This window comes from Arabidopsis thaliana, chromosome 3 (assembly GCF_000001735.4).
Source record: "Arabidopsis thaliana chromosome 3, partial sequence".
Taxonomy (NCBI): Eukaryota; Viridiplantae; Streptophyta; class Magnoliopsida; order Brassicales; family Brassicaceae; genus Arabidopsis; species Arabidopsis thaliana.
The window spans coordinates 19039059-19056465 of record NC_003074.8 but is presented as its reverse complement, the minus strand read 5'-3'; the positions used below and the strand labels follow the sequence as shown (position 1 = coordinate 19056465).

Sequence of the window (17407 nt, the reverse complement as noted above, 5' to 3'; positions counted from 1 at the left end):
TTAAAAAGTCGTCTCCCTCCGGATAAAAAAACTCTGCCTTTGTCAACCTTTCAGCTTCAGGGAAGAAGACGAAGACGCAAAATAATGGCTACTACTCCGATTAAACTAGTATTAGCTTAAATATTATTAGGGCCAATAATCAAATCAGCTTCTCTGGAACAATGCGAACGAGTCAATCTGTTGACTTTTCCAATTCTTCAATTTCCTTACATATACGTTATTCTTCGAGGATTATGTCTTTATCTGAGAAATTAAACGTCTTTTTATCCCGGAGGTGTTTTTGTTTTCTCGGAAAAGCTCCGAGATTGAAGTCATGGTCGTTGCACGCCAAGTGTTTGTGTTATTGTCTCTGTTAGTTGTGTGTTGGGGATTGGAGAGATGTGAGGCTTCTGGGAAGTTTAGCTTTGAAGTTCACCATATGTTCTCTGATAGGGTCAAGCAAAGTCTTGGACTTGACGATCTAGTGCCGGAAAAGGGAAGTTTGGAGTACTTCAAGGTTTTGGCACAGCGTGATCGGTTGATCAGAGGTCGAGGTCTTGCCTCCAACAACGAAGAAACCCCTATTACTTTCATGCGGGGAAATCGCACGATTTCAATCGACCTTCTGGGATTGTAATGCCTCTTCTCATCCTTATACATAACAATTCGTTTCATGCTTTATTGCTTATTGAATCTGATTGGTATATCCATGTGACTTCAGCTTGCACTACGCCAATGTCTCTGTGGGAACACCGGCCACTTGGTTCCTGGTGGCTCTGGACACCGGAAGCGATTTGTTTTGGTTGCCTTGCAATTGCGGTTCCACTTGTATCCGTGACTTGAAAGAAGTTGGACTTTCACAGGTGCCTTTTTCTCCTGTCGAAAGCATTCAGATATATATCTTCTTCAAACTATTTATTCCTTAACTCTTTTTCTTCTTTGACATAGAGTCGACCACTCAATCTATACAGCCCCAACACATCTTCTACAAGTTCAAGCATTAGATGCAGTGATGACCGTTGTTTTGGGTCGAGCCGGTGTTCTTCTCCTGCAAGTAGTTGCCCTTATCAGATCCAGTACCTTTCTAAGGACACCTTTACCACCGGGACATTGTTTGAGGATGTATTGCATTTGGTCACAGAGGACGAGGGTTTAGAGCCTGTTAAAGCTAATATCACGCTTGGGTAAGTAATGACTTTGTTTTTCTTAACAAAAATCACGTTGCCGCTATTTAAACCTCTAAAATTATGTTCATTTCGTGTTCTATATGTTGAAATGCATAGCAAAACAGAGTAACGATTATATTGAACTTAGTTTCAAAACTAAAAATGTTAAAAAAGTTGCCTCTCTTGGAACTAACATGTGTTTGCGTTGCAGTTGCGGTAAGAATCAGACAGGTTTTCTCCAGAGTAGTGCGGCTGTTAATGGTCTTCTCGGGCTAGGTTTGAAAGATTACTCTGTTCCGAGCATACTGGCAAAAGCAAAAATCACTGCAAACTCTTTCTCAATGTGTTTCGGGAATATCATTGACGTTGTCGGAAGAATCAGCTTCGGTGACAAAGGATACACAGACCAGATGGAGACGCCACTACTTCCTACCGAACCAAGGTACATAGTAAAGTCCAATTTGATCTGACAGCGAATAAAAGTTTTCAATTTGATGTATTATCTATACTGATTCTGTTTCTGTCTCCTGTGATCTTGTTTATACCAAATGAAAATAGTCCGACATATGCTGTGAGTGTGACCGAAGTATCTGTAGGGGGAGATGCTGTTGGGGTTCAGCTGCTAGCTCTCTTCGACACTGGAACATCATTTACACATTTACTAGAACCAGAATATGGTCTTATTACCAAAGCTGTAAGTGCCATAGATCAGACTAGTCATCTATTCTAATACTGCCTGACAGAATTCATTGTACTAATACCATATCTGAGTGAAGTTTTCATTCTTCAAGAAACTTTGTGCTATCAAAAGCTTGTGTCATTCCTCCAAGCTTGTGTTTTTTTACATCACATGACCATCAAACTTATACTTTTGCAGTTTGACGATCATGTCACTGACAAGCGACGTCCGATTGATCCTGAGCTTCCATTTGAGTTCTGTTACGACTTAAGGTCATGTGTGCGCTCTTGTCATATGCTTCTTCTCATTTAACTAGAGATGTGTTGGATTTTCAAAGAAGTCTCTGATACACATTTGAATTCTGATGTTCTTTCTCTTCACATGCAGTCCAAACAAAACAACCATTTTATTCCCCAGAGTAGCGATGACTTTTGAAGGAGGATCCCAAATGTTTCTGAGAAATCCGCTTTTCATAGTGTGGAATGAGGCAAGACATGGGTGTTTTGTTTTTCTTTCTTCCAGTTTCACATAGTTTCGTGAACTAGCGTCTTGATAATTACATTTGCCTTATTTTTTGTCTATTTTCTTTTCAACCTGAATAACAGGACAATAGCGCCATGTACTGCTTGGGTATTCTGAAGAGCGTGGATTTCAAGATTAACATTATCGGACGTAAGTATCACAATACTGAGATTTACACTGTAGATATTCAATATATAGAATTGACGCAGACAAAAAAAAGAGCATAGGCTGAATGCATTTTCATTTGGTTGGTTGCAGAGAACTTCATGTCTGGCTACCGCATTGTATTCGACCGGGAGAGGATGATTTTGGGTTGGAAACGGTCTGATTGTAAGTGACCAGGTCGGAAGTGACTGTATATACTTAGGAACAAAGCGTTGGTGATGAAGTGTTTTTTGTTATGGCAGGTTTTGAAGATGAAAGCTTGGAATCAACGACTCCTCCACCACCAGAGACTGAAGCTCCTTCACCAAGTGCCTCCACTCCGTTACCTAGTCTTCTTCCTCCTCCTGCTGCAGCTACACCTCCCCAAATAGACCCTCGTAACTCTACCAGAAACTCTGGCACAGGCACTGCAGCCAATCTAGTCCCTCTCGCATCTCAACTCCTACTTCTCCTACCTCTTTTGGCCTTCCTCTGATTCATTTTGTGTTGGTTTGAGTTTACCCATTTTATGTTCATAAAAATTATAATCTGAGCAAAACAATATATATCCATTGGTATGAGAGGTGGCAATCTTATCTTCTTATAATATAATGTGTGTTTGTATTATAAAAAATGTTTTGGATATTTGTCAAAGATGTTTCGTCTCCTCAGAATATGTGTTCTGACCTCAGAAAATTTAGGCCAATCACAAATTACCATCCTTAATTATTTTGTTGCCATTTGATTACTTATAAATGGTGGAGTTGATTACATTGTCCATACACCATCCTCTGTCTTCTTGAAAACTCCAAAAAGAGCTACCCCAATCGTTGGAAGATAACTTCGGCGAACTCTTCAAGCGACGACGAAGTGGAGACGTGAGCGGGCTCCGACCAGATGGTACATAAACGTAAAAAGGAGTGAGCAAGACGAGTCGCTATATGAACATATATTTCACTAGATTGTTAGAAATCTTTTAGCACTGAGTTAAAGATTTGCGCCAATTCACTAACAAGTTTTGGAGTTTGAAGAACAAATATGTGGGTAAAAGGCAAAAAGGATGCAGATCAATAATCTTTTACCTACATACTTGTTCGTCAAGCTCCACATTTTGGTAGTGAATTGGCTCGAAACTCTTAATCTCAAAGCTTAAGTATTTCTTTACCATTTTGTAAAACCCGTTCATATCTTTACGCAAGTTGTTTCTCTGTCCCCCTCGGAAGGTATTTGTTTTTTTTGGCTGTTGTGAGAGGAGGCCATTGGTGCATCAACAACTTAATTACAGTCTTTCTCTCTTATTATCTTTTTTTTTTCCAGAGAGGAATCAAACTCCTTAGACATTCCTCCTTGAATGGAAAACTAGTACTACAAGAGATTTTATAGTATTATACAAGGAGAAAGATGTTTGATCCCCAGAAAAGCAGGAATACAGAGACAATGGGAATCAGAAATGAAAAGAAGAAAACCAGAGGAGAAGTTCATCGGTAAGAAGGATGGTAGTGGGTGAAAAACGGCAAAGAGGACAGCAAATCTTACGGCTGACATTGAACCACGTATCGACGCAGAGACTATGAAACTCATGGGAACAAGGTAGAGACTTGATGACATCTTTTGCCTCCATTCTCATCAAACAAACACTACAACACTCTTCCTCTCTTCCTTCTCCTCCCTGCACTCTCGGGTACAGCAAGGCCAACCACTTCTCCAGAACCTTCATCTTCCTCTTCTTTTGGATTCTCTTGCACTTGGTATTGTGTTTATCAATTTAACAGAGTGTAATAAGAGGCGTGTGTGTTGGATAGACAAACAAAAAAAGGGGGTTGGTCACTGTTGCGTGATTTGCAAGGCTTTTCTCTTTTATGGATTACAATGTACGTTAAACACACCTCTCTCTCTTTCTTTATGTTCACACACCAACACCAGATCCTTACTTCTCACCTTCTCTTCTTCTCCTCTTTCTTTTTCTTTTTTTCCCTTAATTCAAGCAGATAACAATCTAAAATCAATTAAAGACTCGATCTGATTCGGATATATAGATGATTCCAACAGAAGAAATATCAAGATAAGAAAGACTCTCTAGATAATTCAGCTTATCTTAAATTCTGCTTTTAAAGATAGTTTTTGCTTGTAATGAATTGGTAAATGTCTGTCTCTTATAAATTTTCATTTGAAACGCCATCTAAACTAAAATTAGGTACTCGTGAGGTGCCTTATCCCATTCACACCACTTTTAAAAAGTGTTTTTATCTTCTTTTTTTCCTAAAATTGCAAAATGGTCCTGAAATTTGTTGTTATTATGGAAACCTCTATTTAATTATGTTTTGACTTGATCCAACAAAACTGGAAGTCTCCTTCTCTCAGAGAAGGTTTCTCTTAAGGTTTTTACACTGAGCGATTCTTCTCCTTCGCCGCAACACCTTCTCCTGAGCTGTAATCATTCCTTGAGACCTTGACATAGCTATGATCGTTGGTTAATGGCGATTTCTGAATCCAACCCTGACTCAAATCTTAGCATTCAAGCTGGAGATGAATGGCAAAAGCTTCCTCTATTCGCCAATTCGTCACATCCAGATTCATCGTCCCCGGAACGGGTCTGCTTAAGGGTTTCAAACTTGTCGAAGATTCCAACTCTATTACACACCTCTTCCAAGTCCACGCGAGGCTAATCACCTCCGGTAACTTCTGGGATTCATCTTGGGCTATCAGATTGTTGAAGTCTTCTTCGCGTTTTGGTGATTCTAGCTACACCGTTTCGATATACCGCAGCATTGGCAAGCTTTACTGCGCAAATCCCGTCTTTAAGGCTTATTTGGTCTCGTCTTCTCCGAAACAAGCGTTGGGGTTTTACTTCGATATACTAAGATTTGGTTTTGTTCCTGATTCATACACCTTCGTTTCGTTGATTAGTTGTATTGAGAAGACTTGTTGCGTTGATTCTGGTAAAATGTGTCATGGGCAAGCCATTAAGCATGGATGCGATCAAGTTTTGCCTGTTCAAAATTCGTTAATGCATATGTATACTTGTTGTGGTGCTTTGGATCTTGCAAAGAAGCTGTTTGTTGAAATTCCTAAGAGAGATATTGTGTCCTGGAACTCTATAATAGCTGGGATGGTGAGGAATGGTGATGTTTTGGCTGCACACAAGTTGTTCGATGAAATGCCTGACAAAAACATTATTTCTTGGAATATCATGATTAGTGCTTATTTGGGTGCGAATAATCCTGGAGTTTCCATTAGTTTGTTCCGTGAGATGGTCAGAGCAGGGTTCCAAGGAAATGAGAGTACGTTGGTTTTGTTGTTGAATGCTTGTGGTAGATCAGCTAGATTGAAGGAAGGTAGGTCGGTTCATGCTTCTTTGATAAGAACCTTTCTGAATTCGAGTGTAGTTATTGATACAGCTCTTATTGACATGTATGGAAAGTGCAAGGAAGTAGGTTTAGCACGTAGGATATTCGATAGTCTATCTATTAGAAACAAAGTTACTTGGAATGTGATGATATTGGCACATTGTCTTCACGGGCGTCCTGAAGGTGGGCTCGAGTTATTTGAAGCCATGATCAATGGTATGCTTAGACCCGATGAAGTGACATTTGTTGGTGTTCTCTGCGGTTGTGCTAGAGCTGGGCTTGTTTCTCAAGGACAAAGTTACTATTCTCTGATGGTTGATGAGTTCCAGATCAAACCCAACTTTGGACACCAATGGTGCATGGCTAATCTTTACTCCAGCGCCGGGTTCCCTGAAGAAGCAGAGGAAGCTCTGAAGAATCTGCCAGATGAAGATGTGACACCAGAATCTACAAAGTGGGCAAACTTGCTCAGCTCGTCGCGTTTTACAGGAAACCCGACTCTAGGGGAGAGCATTGCCAAGTCCCTGATAGAGACAGATCCTTTGAACTACAAGTATTACCATTTGCTGATGAATATTTACAGTGTTACGGGACGGTGGGAGGATGTTAATAGAGTGAGAGAGATGGTGAAGGAGAGGAAAATAGGACGAATACCCGGGTGTGGCCTTGTGGACTTGAAGGAGATAGTCCATGGCCTTAGACTAGGATGCAAAGAAGCAGAAAAGGTGTTCACTGAGACTAGTTTAGAAAAATGCTACAGTGATTCACCGTCATAATAAAGTTAAATCCCCAAGTTAAAAGCATACGGTTGCTCTTTTACCAGATCCAGGGTATGAAAAGTCATAAATGGAAGCTGTGTCCATGAGTTTGGTCTGTTTTTGCAGACAAAGAGTAGTAAAATCCTTGTTTAGAATGGAAAGAAGAGAAGTTAATAGTCTCTCAAAATGTACTTGATCCTGTTTCATTTTTGTTCTTTTTGGGGTCAGATTTGTCAATTCTTTAATTTGAGAAAGGCTTTTACACAATCAATGTGAGGAAAAAGGGTAAATCAAATTCTAAATCATGTGATCTATTTACGTAATTTAAATTACCAGCTTACTCAAAAGTCAAAATTGAAGTTGTGAGAGATAAGACTAATGTAGCCTAATGACTATGAAATGAGTTATGTCACCATCTAATTTAAAGTTAAAGCTGATAATGAAGAAAGAACAAATTTAAATGAGGAGAGTTTCAATTCGCGAAGATCTCAGAAAATTCGGTCAAAATTGAGACTTCTCTCTGTAGAGTAAAGTAGTGAGGAACATAGAATGATCGCCGACGACGATGAGAAGTGGCTTGCCGCCGCAATCGCCGCCGTTAAGCAAAATGCTTTCTATATGCAGCGCGCTATCGTACCACTCCTTCCCCTCTCCTCTCTTCTTCATCAATCAATTTTCCATTCGGGATCTTAGAACCCTAAATCCTGCATTGTTTTCTAACGAATCTCCAATTTATCCTCGCAGGACTCCAACAATCTCAAAGACGCTCTAAAGTTTTCTGCTCAAATGCTCAGCGAGCTTCGTACTTCCAAGCTTTCTCCTCATAAATACTATGAACTCTGTGAGTCGACTCGTTCGTTACCCGCTCTTCCTCTATTCGTAGCTCTTGTGTGTGATTTTCATTTCCTTACTGCGATCTGATTTGTTCAGATATGCGAGTTTTTAATGAATTGGGGACTTTGGAGATATTCTTCAAGGAAGAGACGGGACGTGGTTGCTCCATCGCAGAGCTCTACGAGTTAGTTCAGCATGCCGGTAACATTTTGCCAAGATTGTAAGTTTCTTTTGTTCTTGTTGTTCAGAATACGTTGTCATTTGCACACTCTGATTTTAACTTTGTAGATACTCATCAATTGAGTTTCAGGTATCTTTTATGTACCATAGGATCTGTATATATCAAATCCAAGGATGTTACTGCTACGGATATACTTAAGGATCTTGTTGAAATGTGTCGAGCTGTTCAACATCCCTTGCGTGGTCTTTTCTTGAGAAGTTATCTTGCTCAAGTTACTAGGGATAAGTTACCCAGCATTGGTTCTGACTTGGAAGGGTAAGGCCACACGACCTGCTGTTAGATGATTTTGTTTAAGCTATGAAACACATGTTAAGAGGCAAGTGTTTTGCTTTTCTCTCCAGAGATGGTGATGCACACATGAATGCTTTAGAGTTCGTGCTTCAAAATTTTACCGAGATGAACAAATTATGGGTTCGAATGCAACATCAGGTTGGTTGGAAATGCTAATGATATACTGCTCTCATATCCAGCATGTATGTATTGAATATGTTTGCGTACTGTGAGAGTCCAATGTCTGGTCATGCTGCTATTTTACTCTTTGTGATTTTTTCCTACTGAGCTGAACCTGAGTTGAGACTTTCTTGTATCCAGGGACCTAGTCGGGAGAAAGAAAAACGTGAGAAAGAAAGGAATGAACTACGTGATCTTGTAATAGCATTAACTTGTACCTGATTCTTCTCATCTAGAAATTTGCGAGCTATGGTTCTTATTATTTTCTGAAAGACACTTTTTTCTTCTCTTTACTGCTTGATTAGGTTGGTAAGAACCTTCATGTACTGAGTCAGTTAGAAGGTGTTGACCTTGGAATCTACAGAGATACTGTTCTTCCTAGAATACTGGAGCAGGTCTGGTTTTTCTCTCCGTTTAGATAGTTTCAGCATCCAACCTTCCGTCTACATGTTGTCAACTATTGTCTCACTATGTCTTAAAAGGTTGTCAACTGTAAGGATGAACTTGCACAGTGCTACCTTATGGATTGCATTATTCAAGTCTTTCCTGATGATTTTCACCTTCAAACTCTCGATGTATTATTGGGAGCTTGTCCACAACTTCAGGTACTTTTTTATGTAACCGACCACTTCTTTTTTATATGCATTTTTCTTTTTAAAAAATTAGACTGCTTATAAACCTCATCCCATCAGAACATGTTTCTCCTATTTTTCTTTTTGTCATTTTTTGTTCCAGCCGTCTGTTGATATCAAGACGGTTCTTTCGGGTCTAATGGAAAGGCTTTCGAACTATGCTGCATCCAGTGTGGAAGCATTGCCTAATTTCCTGCAAGTAGAAGCCTTTTCAAAGTTAAATTATGCCATTGGGAAGGTAAATCTTGCATCTACACATGAAGTCAAAAGTGATAACTTAAATTGACACTTGAATGTAAGTTTATTTATTAGGGGTGCTAGTATTAGAAACAGCTGAAAAATCTAGCTTAATCCCCATTGTGTTGTGATATTTTTGTGTAATTTTTGTTGCCCTACTTTCCTCTGATTGTATCACATTGATAATCTATTGTATTTATAAACAGCTGATCGAGTCCACATCTATTATGATTCAGGTTGTAGAAGCACAGGCGGACTTGCCGGCCGCAGCATCTGTAACATTGTATTTGTTTCTTCTAAAATTCACTCTCCATGTCTATTCCGATCGTCTGGACTATGTGGACCAAGTTTTGGTATAACGCTTTCTGAGGATGTATAAGCGTGTTAAGTTTATTCATCTGTAGTACTTTTTTTTAATGCTTTAAGTAGTTCTGGTTGTTGCTAATAGACATTGTTGTCTCTCTTTTTTCCTTTAGGGATCATGTGTTACTCAACTATCTGCCACAGGAAAGCTTTGTGATGACAAGGCAGCAAAACAGATCGTCGCATTTCTTAGCGCTCCATTGGAAAAGTATAATAATGTAGTAACTATCTTGAAGCTTACCAACTATCCTCTAGTAATGGAATACCTTGACCGTGAGACAAACAAAGCAATGGCAATCATTCTAGTTCAGAGCGTTTTTAAAAATAATACTCACATTGCTACTGCTGATGAGGTGTCCGTTTCCTTCCTCGATTTAGTTTCTTCTTTTAGCATTCTCTATTGATGTGGAGTTTCCTTTTATTGTTTGTTACAGGTCGATGCATTGTTTGAACTGGCAAAGGGTCTCATGAAGGATTTTGACGGAACAATTGATGATGAGGTTCTAGAACCCTACCCTTGTTCGTCAATTCTTATTGCATTTGTGTTCAAAGTATTCTTGTCACTCGAAAGAGTTGTTTTTCTTTAGATAACTTACGCTTTCAAACGGGAAACTATGTTGGGTTCTAGATTGATGAAGAAGATTTCCAGGAAGAGCAGAACCTTGTTGCACGGCTTGTTAACAAGCTCTACATTGATGATCCAGAAGAAATGTCTAAGGTGTGTATTATAATTAGAGGCGTTACTATCAATGTGGCCTGTGTACGATTCTTAATTCGTTTACCCAACTACAGATTATTTTCACTGTAAGGAAGCACATCGTGGCTGGAGGACCTAAGCGTTTGCCTTTAACTATACCACCCCTTGTCTTTTCCGCGCTCAAGGTTTGTATTTTTTACTGATCACTTTTTCACCCCATATCCAACTTGGAAAAGTTTTTCAATTTAAAATTTGGGACTGTTGTGTCGTTTCCAGTTTTGTTATGGATTTGGTAGACATTGTGTTTGAATTTGGAACTCCGCACATTGTATTGATATGCTTGTGCAGTTAATTCGGCGACTGCGAGGTGGAGATGAAAACCCATTTGGAGATGATGCATCAGCAACACCGAAGAGAATTCTACAGCTGTTAAGCGAGGCAAGTGTACATACATCTTGTTGTTAGAAAATAGTGAGGACAGTTTAGTTGCCTTGCAAACATCATTGGCTTTGTCCCAGTGAAACATTGTATTTCGTTTTGCCAGAATTTCTATGATGCCAGTCGATTTTGAATCTCAATTTTTACAGACGGTGGAAGTTCTATCTGATGTTTCCGCACCTGATTTGGCATTGCGCCTCTACTTGCAGTGTGCTCAGGTATATGATCATTTGGACTTTGGTGTATCCACTATCAAAACCAACAAAAGATATAGTGCATGAGCTGAAATTTTCTTTTATTGAATCTTTAGGCAGCAAATAACTGTGAGTTAGAAACAGTTGCTTATGAGTTCTTCACAAAGGCATATCTTCTGTATGAAGAAGAAATTTCAGTAAGTGAATTTCTTAGGAGGCTACATGCAACTTTCTGCAAGAAAGACCTTGACGTGGCTATAAATTTTGGGTGTTTTAGGATTCAAAGGCACAAGTAACAGCACTACGTTTAATAATAGGGACACTCCAGAGGATGCGTGTATTTAATGTTGAGAACAGAGATACTCTGACTCACAAGGCGACAGGGGTATCTTTCCTGACAAACCAGTTGAGTAAGTGTGTGCTACACTGAATACTAACAAGGCTAAATTATGTTGTTGTAGTATTCTGCAAGACTCCTAAGGAAGCCAGATCAGTGTAGAGCTGTTTATGAATGTGCGCATCTCTTCTGGGCTGACGAATGCGAGAACCTGAAAGATGGAGAGAGGTATGTACACATATGAATGTATACTCTTAACATACTAAATCTCAAAGTTAAGATTGGTAGCTGTACGCAACTAATAAGGGGAGAAAAATTGAGGCATATTGAGAGTTTGTTGGGGGTTTTTGGGATACCAGGGTTGTGCTTTGCCTGAAGAGGGCACAAAGGATTGCAGATGCTGTTCAACAAATGGCCAACGCATCCCGTGGTACCAGTAGCACTGGGTCGGTGTCTCTATATGTCGAACTGCTGAACAAGTAAGTTTCTCTTTAAGTTGCATCTATTTAGTACCTACTACCTACGCTGCAAAATGCTTGCAATCGAGTACTTTCCCAGTTGTCACTGCTTTCTCTTAATGGTTTTACGAGTCAAATGCAGGTATCTCTACTTCCTGGAGAAAGGAAACCAACAAGTAACAGGCGATACAATCAAGAGCTTAGCTGAATTAATCAAAAGCGAGACAAAGAAGGTTGAGTCAGGCGCAGAGCCATTCATAAATAGTACTCTACGTTACATCGAGTTTCAGAGACAGCAAGAAGATGGTGGCATGAATGAGAAATACGAGAAAATCAAAATGGAATGGTTTGAATGAATTTATTTCTTGCATTCTGTTAGGCAAATCATCAATAATCAATGGCTTCTCGTCTTGTTGCAGAAGCATGAAGAGTAATCTTGAGAAATAAAACTTGTATCATTACTTTTCATTTCCTAGTTACACTCTCTACCAATAAACATGTTTGCAAAGTTTAAAACAGTAACATACAAAATATGGTCAGCTGAAGAAATGGTGGGAATGAAAACTGATTCAAAACATGTGGTGTTTGTGTGGAATTATGCATAGGACTGAATCGTAGAAGCAAAAGAAACGTTGATTCCGACAAACTCCATTAATATTAAGAACAAAAAGGACCAGTCAAACTTGGGTGTCTGTCCATTAACACATTGATTCATTCATTGTTAGAAGATTAATATACCAAAACCAAATACATAAAAACAGAGATTTCCAATCATCATAGAATGGAGCATGCCTTCTGCGCTTTGCTCTTCTTCTTCTTCTGCTTTGGCGGTTGCAACACCACTCGGATGGCTGCGTCAAACACCGCCTTCACATTCTGCACTCTCACATCATCAACATTAGCATTAACATTAACATTAGAAATCTGCAACAAGGGTATATATACTAATCTACGTACCTCTTGAGTTTTGGAACTGCATTCGATGTAAGTAGGTGCTCCTATTTGCTTCCTCAGCTCCTCTCCCTGAGCAGTAGTAATCGGAACAGCACCAGGATGGTCGATAAAGAACTGTTTATCATCTCGAAGATCTGGAGAGCAAAAACACAAACTCAGTCACAACTAATAAAGTAAAAGGAGCGAGATCAGGAAAAAACAATGGAAAACTCACCAAGCTTTGTTCCAACAAGGACGATGGGGACACCAGGCGCGTAATGTTTCAACTCCGGGATCCACTGCAAACACAATTTGTGACAAGAGTTCAAAAAATGTGACGAAAACTCAATAATATGAAACAAGATTGATGGATTTTTAAAACCTTTTTGGAGACGTTTTCATAACTGGCTTTACTGATAAGAGAGAAGGCCAAAATGAAAACATCTGCTCCACGGTAACTCAGTGGTCTTAATCTATTGTAATCCTCTTGCCCTGTTTATTCATACCCAAATTTTCAAAATCTTCAGATCCAAAAACCATATTCCAAATTTCAAACACCAAGATATATAGGAAAATGAAAAACCTGCAGTGTCCCACAATCCAAGATTCACAGTGCTTCCATTAACCACAACATTGGCACTGAAATTATCGAAAACGGTAGGCACATAATCCTGTATATCCACAAAAGAAACAAGAAACATGAGATATGTTGTTGTTGTGGTAATGAAACAAGAAACATGAAAGAATAATTGGGACATAACCGTAGGGAAAGTGTTGCTTGTGTAAGAAATCAACAAACAAGTTTTTCCGACAGCTCCATCACCAACCGTCACGCACTTTACGAACCTCGAAGCGCTCATTTCCCCTCAAAGTTTATTAATTTCAGGGAAATTTATAAAAAAAAAGATCTCAAAGATTTAGCCTTTGGAATTGGAGACTCTTGATATTTCTATTGATCGACCATCTGGGCATTGCGGATTCGAAACGATTGGAGTTTGTCCCAGAGATTAGAAACCCTATTACCCAAAAAGATAGAGGGGAAACAAAAAAAATGAAAACTGGAAGATGGCACAAAAACCGAAAAAAAACAAAGAGTTAGTTAGAGTTAGCTTTGGCCGGGAAAAATGGCGTTGAAACGTTCCGCTAACCAAACTTGTCTTTCTATTTCCGATTATTGTGGATTTCCTCTTTTAATAGCTCCCAACTAATCAAAATTACCAATCGATTGTGTGTTTATTTATGGGAAATCAAATTAGGCACTTGTCTTTTTCTGCCGCTCAAACGAATCATCTCTCTTTTCTTCTGTTACGTACACATCACGAGTGTTTGATTATCATTAAACTTGCTTACTTCTTTAAGCAATCCCCTTAACTACCTCACTAACTAACTAACTAACACTTCTCCAATGTTAATAATACCTTGGTAGGTCACCTTCCAATGATTTGACTTGGCTAAGAAGTAGTTGAATTGATGAAGTTTCAAGCAGTGATTCAATGAAAAGTCATTTAACCAATTTCATTTCGAAAACAGCATAAACTCAACCTAACATTCAACCAAAAGATTAGCTTGGATCAAGCAAAAACAGAGAGCAAATGGTAAAACAATTTGTCTTTCTCTCTTTAAGGAAGCAACCTCTTAACCTCCTCTTGATCCTCACCGATGCTCTTAGCTTGGTTGTACACAGACTCAAAGGCTTGCATACACACACTTGAAAACCCAACCATTGCCTGAAAGACATGAGGGAAACCCATCTGCAAGTTATTTAGAGTCATGGCTCTAGTCACACTCACTGACTTCTCATGCTTACTTTTCTCTTCTTCTGCTTTTCCTTTTAGCATCTCAACCTTTACTCTCTTCTCTATCACCGGGTTCTTTTTCCTACTCTCAGGTACCGAGTATGGACTATACTTGCTCTCAAGCGCTCTCAGCGAAGCCGATTTCTTCTCGAAATCTTTTAACATGGATTCTGTTCTCTTCTTTTGCTTATGCTCGTCGGCTTGTTGAGCCACAATTCCATGGACTGCTGTCAGAAAGCTTTTGATCCCTTCAGATGCTACTTTATCAGGGATCCTGTCAATAGCTAAATGCCATTCCTCGCAGAAGCTGTAGATCTTTGACTCGTAGCTACTCCTAACAAGTGGATTCTTGCTGAACTGGAACAGACTTAACCTGAGCCAGCCCGTGAGAGATTGTATGTAGTCACGTTGGGCCTTGACCAAGTTGCAGAAAGAGTGATGCCATTGTTGGACCTCGAGCTCAAGCTGAAGAGTTGATTGTCGGTGAAGCTCAGATGTTGGTTCAGTGGAGGGGATGGTGTTAAGGTACTTAAGCTGCTGCACAATATGGGTTTGAACCTGGTGGCTCTCGTACATACTCCTCCACATACACATTAGCCTACATTACATTCATACAAGAACCTTGTTCACATTGACCAACATAAGATACTTTAGGTTAATGAAGCAATGGGAATGCACAAAACAAACCCTTTAACAAGCTCGACAAGCTGAGGGTAAAGCTCGGTCTCTCTGAGCTTGATGATCTCGTTAGAGGCGCTTTGGATGGCTTGTGAAGATACTGAGAGCTGAGATTCTAACTTCTCGACGTCTTTCTTAGCCTTCTCAGTCTTGACATACTCAGCTCTCTTCATCTCAAGCCTCCTCACTTGCTCCACTTTCTTCTCATGATCCATCTTTATGCTCTCTGCATACTGCAACAAAACCCACATTCAAAAAACAACAAACACTCACTCACTACTTGGCAAGATATTTGTGCCAGTGTACATAACACATTATTCATCAGAATTAAGTACACACGTGGGTCTCTTACACTATCTGCTCACGCTTGGACCCACCACAAGCCTTTAATGCCCACATGAATCAACCAAATTCCCAAAAACAAAACATTTATCCATATTTGGATGAAATCTAAGCAAGCAATTTCAATATTCAAACTTCAAACTGAATATAAACAACATTTTCAAACTCTTTCCACAAAACTTAACATATGAAGATACATCAAAGATTAATTGTTTTGTTCAAAGATTGCAACTTTATGAATGAAATGAAGTCAAAAAGTGAATACCTTGACCTCTTGATAAAGTTTCTTCTCCCAAGCATAGAGTCTGTCCACTGTAGATGAATGGCTACCAACAATGCAATTTCCTCCAATTACTCCTCCTGCGTTTCTGTATTCACTCAACTTAGAAGGAGCAAATCCCCTTGTCCAAAACGACGTCGGATTCAGATTACATTCGTAGTTACTACTACTGTACATTTTCCCTGAAGAAACAAACACAAAACACTAATCAAAATCAATCAAAGAAGAGAAGACAAGAGCTTGATTGTTGTTACCTGATTTGGAATGACCAGAAAAGTCAGTGATAGAGGTTGAGATTTCAAGGAGAGAAGAGAGAGGTGCACCAGAATCTGCAGCTTTAAGGAAATATTCATCGACTTCTTTAATAATCTCCATTAGATCTTTACCATTCCTCGACACCACAACTGCTAGCTCACTTCCAGTCGTCGTCGTCGTCATTGTATCTTTAGAGAATCCACTCACAACAGACGAAGCTTGAGGAGTAGCTGTCGTCGGAGCCGTCGTCACAGCAGCATCAGAGCCAGTTCCTGTTGCGGTTCTTGTCGCGGTGGTTGTCTCTTCCTCCCATTCTTCCTCAGAGGAAGAAGGAGGCGGCGGTATAAACGGATCCCAGAAGTCCCATGTAGAAGAAGGCGGAGGAGGAGGAGGTGGTGGCGGCGGAGGAGGAGGAAGAACAGAGGAAGTAGTGGTGGTGGTCCATGTGGTGGTTTCAGAGCCAGGGCTTAGAGGAGGAGGAGGAGGGCGCGGCGGCGGTGGAGGAGGAGGAGAAGGAGACGGAGGGTTGTGGTGGAGGTGAAGAGGAGTCTCTTTGGAAGAGAAGTGAACAAGGGAAGAGCCAACGGCGCGTAGAGAACGGAGATAAAGCGCGTGAGAAACAGAGAGAGTTTGTCTAGCTTTAACAAGATGTTTCAAGTATCTCTTCCTTGCTTTACAACGAGACACTATCTCTTTGCTATCTATTCTTGACTGACAACAACCCATTTCTTCAAGTACTCACTCTCTGTCTGAAAAATGAAAAAATCACTCTTTTTCTCTCACTCACTATTCTTCTTCTTCTTCTTCACCATGCATCAGAAAACAAAAATCACTCTTTTTCTTCTCAACAAATCTAATTTGAACTCAAACTCTATCTTCTTCTTCTTCTGCTTGTGCTTACCTCGTTTGTGTCAAAACAATTAAACCAAAAAGAAAAGATCTAAACTTTGTCTTGATCTGAAAAAAAACACTCAAGAGTTTTAACTTTAGGATTGTGAAGGCCACTTTGGCTTCCCTGAGGAATGTAGTTGGAATTTGGGATTCTTCTTTTTTCAGTTTAACCTCACACTCTCCTTAAGCTTTGGTCAGAGAGCCCTTTCCTCCAATTAAATCTCTTCTTTTTTCTTTTCTTCCAAAAACCAAAACAGTCCATTTGACTAAAATATCCTTTATTTCTCAATTCTATTACAAAATGTACCATGGAATTATCAAAACAAATTTACCTTTTTTGCCTTTTTCTGACAGTCAAAGTTTAAAAGACTCGAGTTAATGCGGATACCAAAAATGCATAACTTTCAAATAGAGAGAGATTAAGTGGGAAAAAAACAAGTTTTTACACCGTTTCATTTGCCATGGTTAATAAAATAAGAGGGGCACTTCCGGAACTTTATACAATTTCAACGGATGTATTTTGGCCGAATTAAAAGTGTGGGTAAGCGTTACTACAAATTGGAAGCAGAAGAGTCCAAATTGATAGATACAAATGATTGGTTTAATGGATACTAATTACCCCTAATTTGCTACAAACTTGACCACAAAAGTTGAGTGAGTGGTGAATAAAAAGAGTAAGAGCAACCATCTGATTAATGGTAACGCAGTAAATAAGATTCTGATGGATTAATTAATGGGATATTCATGGTAACCACT

At 39.5% G+C, this 17407-nt stretch overlaps 6 protein-coding genes across 10 annotated transcripts; 3 read left to right on the top strand and 3 right to left on the bottom strand.

The window, feature by feature from the left end:
• Positions 1 to 18: 18 nt before the first annotated feature.
• AT3G51330 (Eukaryotic aspartyl protease family protein) lies at positions 19 to 3194 on the top strand. Of its 3 annotated transcripts, NM_114992.2 has the most exons (10): positions 19 to 612; positions 701 to 842; positions 928 to 1163; positions 1357 to 1587; positions 1704 to 1839; positions 2023 to 2096; positions 2212 to 2311; positions 2430 to 2496; positions 2605 to 2676; positions 2754 to 3098. In NM_114992.2, exons 1-10 carry the CDS (start codon positions 314 to 316, stop codon positions 2984 to 2986), a joined length of 1590 nt encoding a protein of 529 aa, NP_566948.1. In that variant the 5' UTR covers positions 19 to 313; the 3' UTR covers positions 2987 to 3098. The 3 variants fall into 3 exon arrangements, with proteins under 3 accessions (NP_566948.1, NP_001325729.1, NP_001325728.1); NM_001339500.1 differs by having other exon boundaries at positions 2605 to 3189; NM_001339499.1 differs by having other exon boundaries at positions 2430 to 3194.
• A 12-nt stretch (positions 3195 to 3206) lies between these two features.
• Positions 3207 to 4637, bottom strand: AT3G51325 (RING/U-box superfamily protein). The gene has a single exon (NM_202681.2). It carries the CDS (start codon positions 4205 to 4207, stop codon positions 3935 to 3937), a length of 273 nt encoding a protein of 90 aa, NP_974410.1. The 5' UTR covers positions 4208 to 4637; the 3' UTR covers positions 3207 to 3934.
• Positions 4638 to 4818: 181 nt separating this feature from the next.
• Positions 4819 to 6923, top strand: AT3G51320 (Pentatricopeptide repeat (PPR) superfamily protein). The gene has a single exon (NM_114991.3). It carries the CDS (start codon positions 5021 to 5023, stop codon positions 6611 to 6613), a length of 1593 nt encoding a protein of 530 aa, NP_190700.2. The 5' UTR covers positions 4819 to 5020; the 3' UTR covers positions 6614 to 6923.
• Positions 6924 to 7011: 88 nt separating this feature from the next.
• On the top strand, positions 7012 to 12135 carry VPS35C (VPS35 homolog C). The gene is made up of 21 exons (NM_114990.5): positions 7012 to 7228; positions 7340 to 7436; positions 7526 to 7649; positions 7740 to 7925; positions 8012 to 8099; positions 8262 to 8318; positions 8426 to 8515; positions 8603 to 8725; positions 8856 to 8990; positions 9226 to 9342; positions 9466 to 9705; positions 9787 to 9852; positions 9981 to 10070; positions 10145 to 10234; positions 10398 to 10487; positions 10637 to 10705; positions 10798 to 10878; positions 10959 to 11066; positions 11143 to 11246; positions 11378 to 11497; positions 11619 to 12135. The coding sequence occupies exons 1-21, from the start codon at positions 7145 to 7147 to the stop codon at positions 11830 to 11832; spliced, it is 2373 nt and encodes a 790-aa protein (NP_190699.3). The 5' UTR covers positions 7012 to 7144; the 3' UTR covers positions 11833 to 12135.
• Positions 12073 to 13608, bottom strand: ROP1 (RHO-related protein from plants 1). The gene is made up of 6 exons (NM_114989.4): positions 13171 to 13608; positions 12993 to 13080; positions 12792 to 12901; positions 12645 to 12708; positions 12434 to 12564; positions 12073 to 12352 (listed from the first exon to the last, which is right to left on the bottom strand). The coding sequence occupies exons 1-6, from the start codon at positions 13267 to 13269 to the stop codon at positions 12251 to 12253; spliced, it is 594 nt and encodes a 197-aa protein (NP_190698.1). The 5' UTR covers positions 13270 to 13608; the 3' UTR covers positions 12073 to 12250.
• AT3G51290 (pyridoxal-phosphate-dependent serine hydroxymethyltransferase, putative (DUF632)) lies at positions 12095 to 16954 on the bottom strand (the record flags this gene model as incomplete). Of its 3 annotated transcripts, NM_001203123.1 has the most annotated exons (9): positions 12095 to 12352; positions 12434 to 12564; positions 12645 to 12708; positions 12792 to 12901; positions 12993 to 13080; positions 14050 to 14803; positions 14893 to 15116; positions 15491 to 15687; positions 15760 to 16954. In NM_001203123.1, 9 exons carry the CDS (start codon positions 16484 to 16486, stop codon positions 12251 to 12253), a joined length of 2397 nt encoding a protein of 798 aa, NP_001190052.1. In that variant the 3' UTR covers positions 12095 to 12250. The 3 variants fall into 3 exon arrangements, with proteins under 3 accessions (NP_001190052.1, NP_001327368.1, NP_190697.2); NM_001339498.1 differs by lacking the exons at positions 12095 to 12352; positions 12434 to 12564; positions 12645 to 12708; positions 12792 to 12901; positions 12993 to 13080 and having other exon boundaries at positions 13828 to 14803; NM_114988.3 differs by lacking the exons at positions 12095 to 12352; positions 12434 to 12564; positions 12645 to 12708; positions 12792 to 12901; positions 12993 to 13080 and having other exon boundaries at positions 13897 to 14785; positions 15760 to 16486.
• Between the last annotated feature and the right edge of the window lie 453 nt (positions 16955 to 17407).

What these genes read in the sequence shown, in the direction of transcription:
- AT3G51330 (NM_114992.2), top strand. Translation starts at nt 314, where the DNA reads ATGGTCGTTGCACGCCAAGTGTTTGTGTTATTGTCTCTGTTAGTTGTG. An exon ending in AAAGCTAATATCACGCTTGG is followed by an intron (nt 1,164 to 1,356) that starts GTAAGTAATGAC and finishes TTTGCGTTGCAG; the next exon opens with TTGCGGTAAGAATCAGACAG. An exon ending in TTTTCATAGTGTGGAATGAG is followed by an intron (nt 2,312 to 2,429) that starts GCAAGACATGGG and finishes CCTGAATAACAG; the next exon opens with GACAATAGCGCCATGTACTG.
- AT3G51320 (NM_114991.3), top strand. Translation starts at nt 5,021, where the DNA reads ATGGCAAAAGCTTCCTCTATTCGCCAATTCGTCACATCCAGATTCATC.
- VPS35C (NM_114990.5), top strand. Translation starts at nt 7,145, where the DNA reads ATGATCGCCGACGACGATGAGAAGTGGCTTGCCGCCGCAATCGCCGCC. An exon ending in ACGGAACAATTGATGATGAG is followed by an intron (nt 9,853 to 9,980) that starts GTTCTAGAACCC and finishes GTTGGGTTCTAG; the next exon opens with ATTGATGAAGAAGATTTCCA. An exon ending in ATCCAGAAGAAATGTCTAAG is followed by an intron (nt 10,071 to 10,144) that starts GTGTGTATTATA and finishes ACCCAACTACAG; the next exon opens with ATTATTTTCACTGTAAGGAA.
- AT3G51325 (NM_202681.2), bottom strand. Translation starts at nt 4,207, where the DNA reads ATGAAGGTTCTGGAGAAGTGGTTGGCCTTGCTGTACCCGAGAGTGCAG.
- ROP1 (NM_114989.4), bottom strand. Translation starts at nt 13,269, where the DNA reads ATGAGCGCTTCGAGGTTCGTAAAGTGCGTGACGGTTGGTGATGGAGCT. An exon ending in CAAGCAACACTTTCCCTACG is followed by an intron (nt 13,081 to 13,170) that starts GTTATGTCCCAA and finishes GTGGATATACAG; the next exon opens with GATTATGTGCCTACCGTTTT. An exon ending in CCTTGTTGGAACAAAGCTTG is followed by an intron (nt 12,565 to 12,644) that starts GTGAGTTTTCCA and finishes TTTGCTCTCCAG; the next exon opens with ATCTTCGAGATGATAAACAG.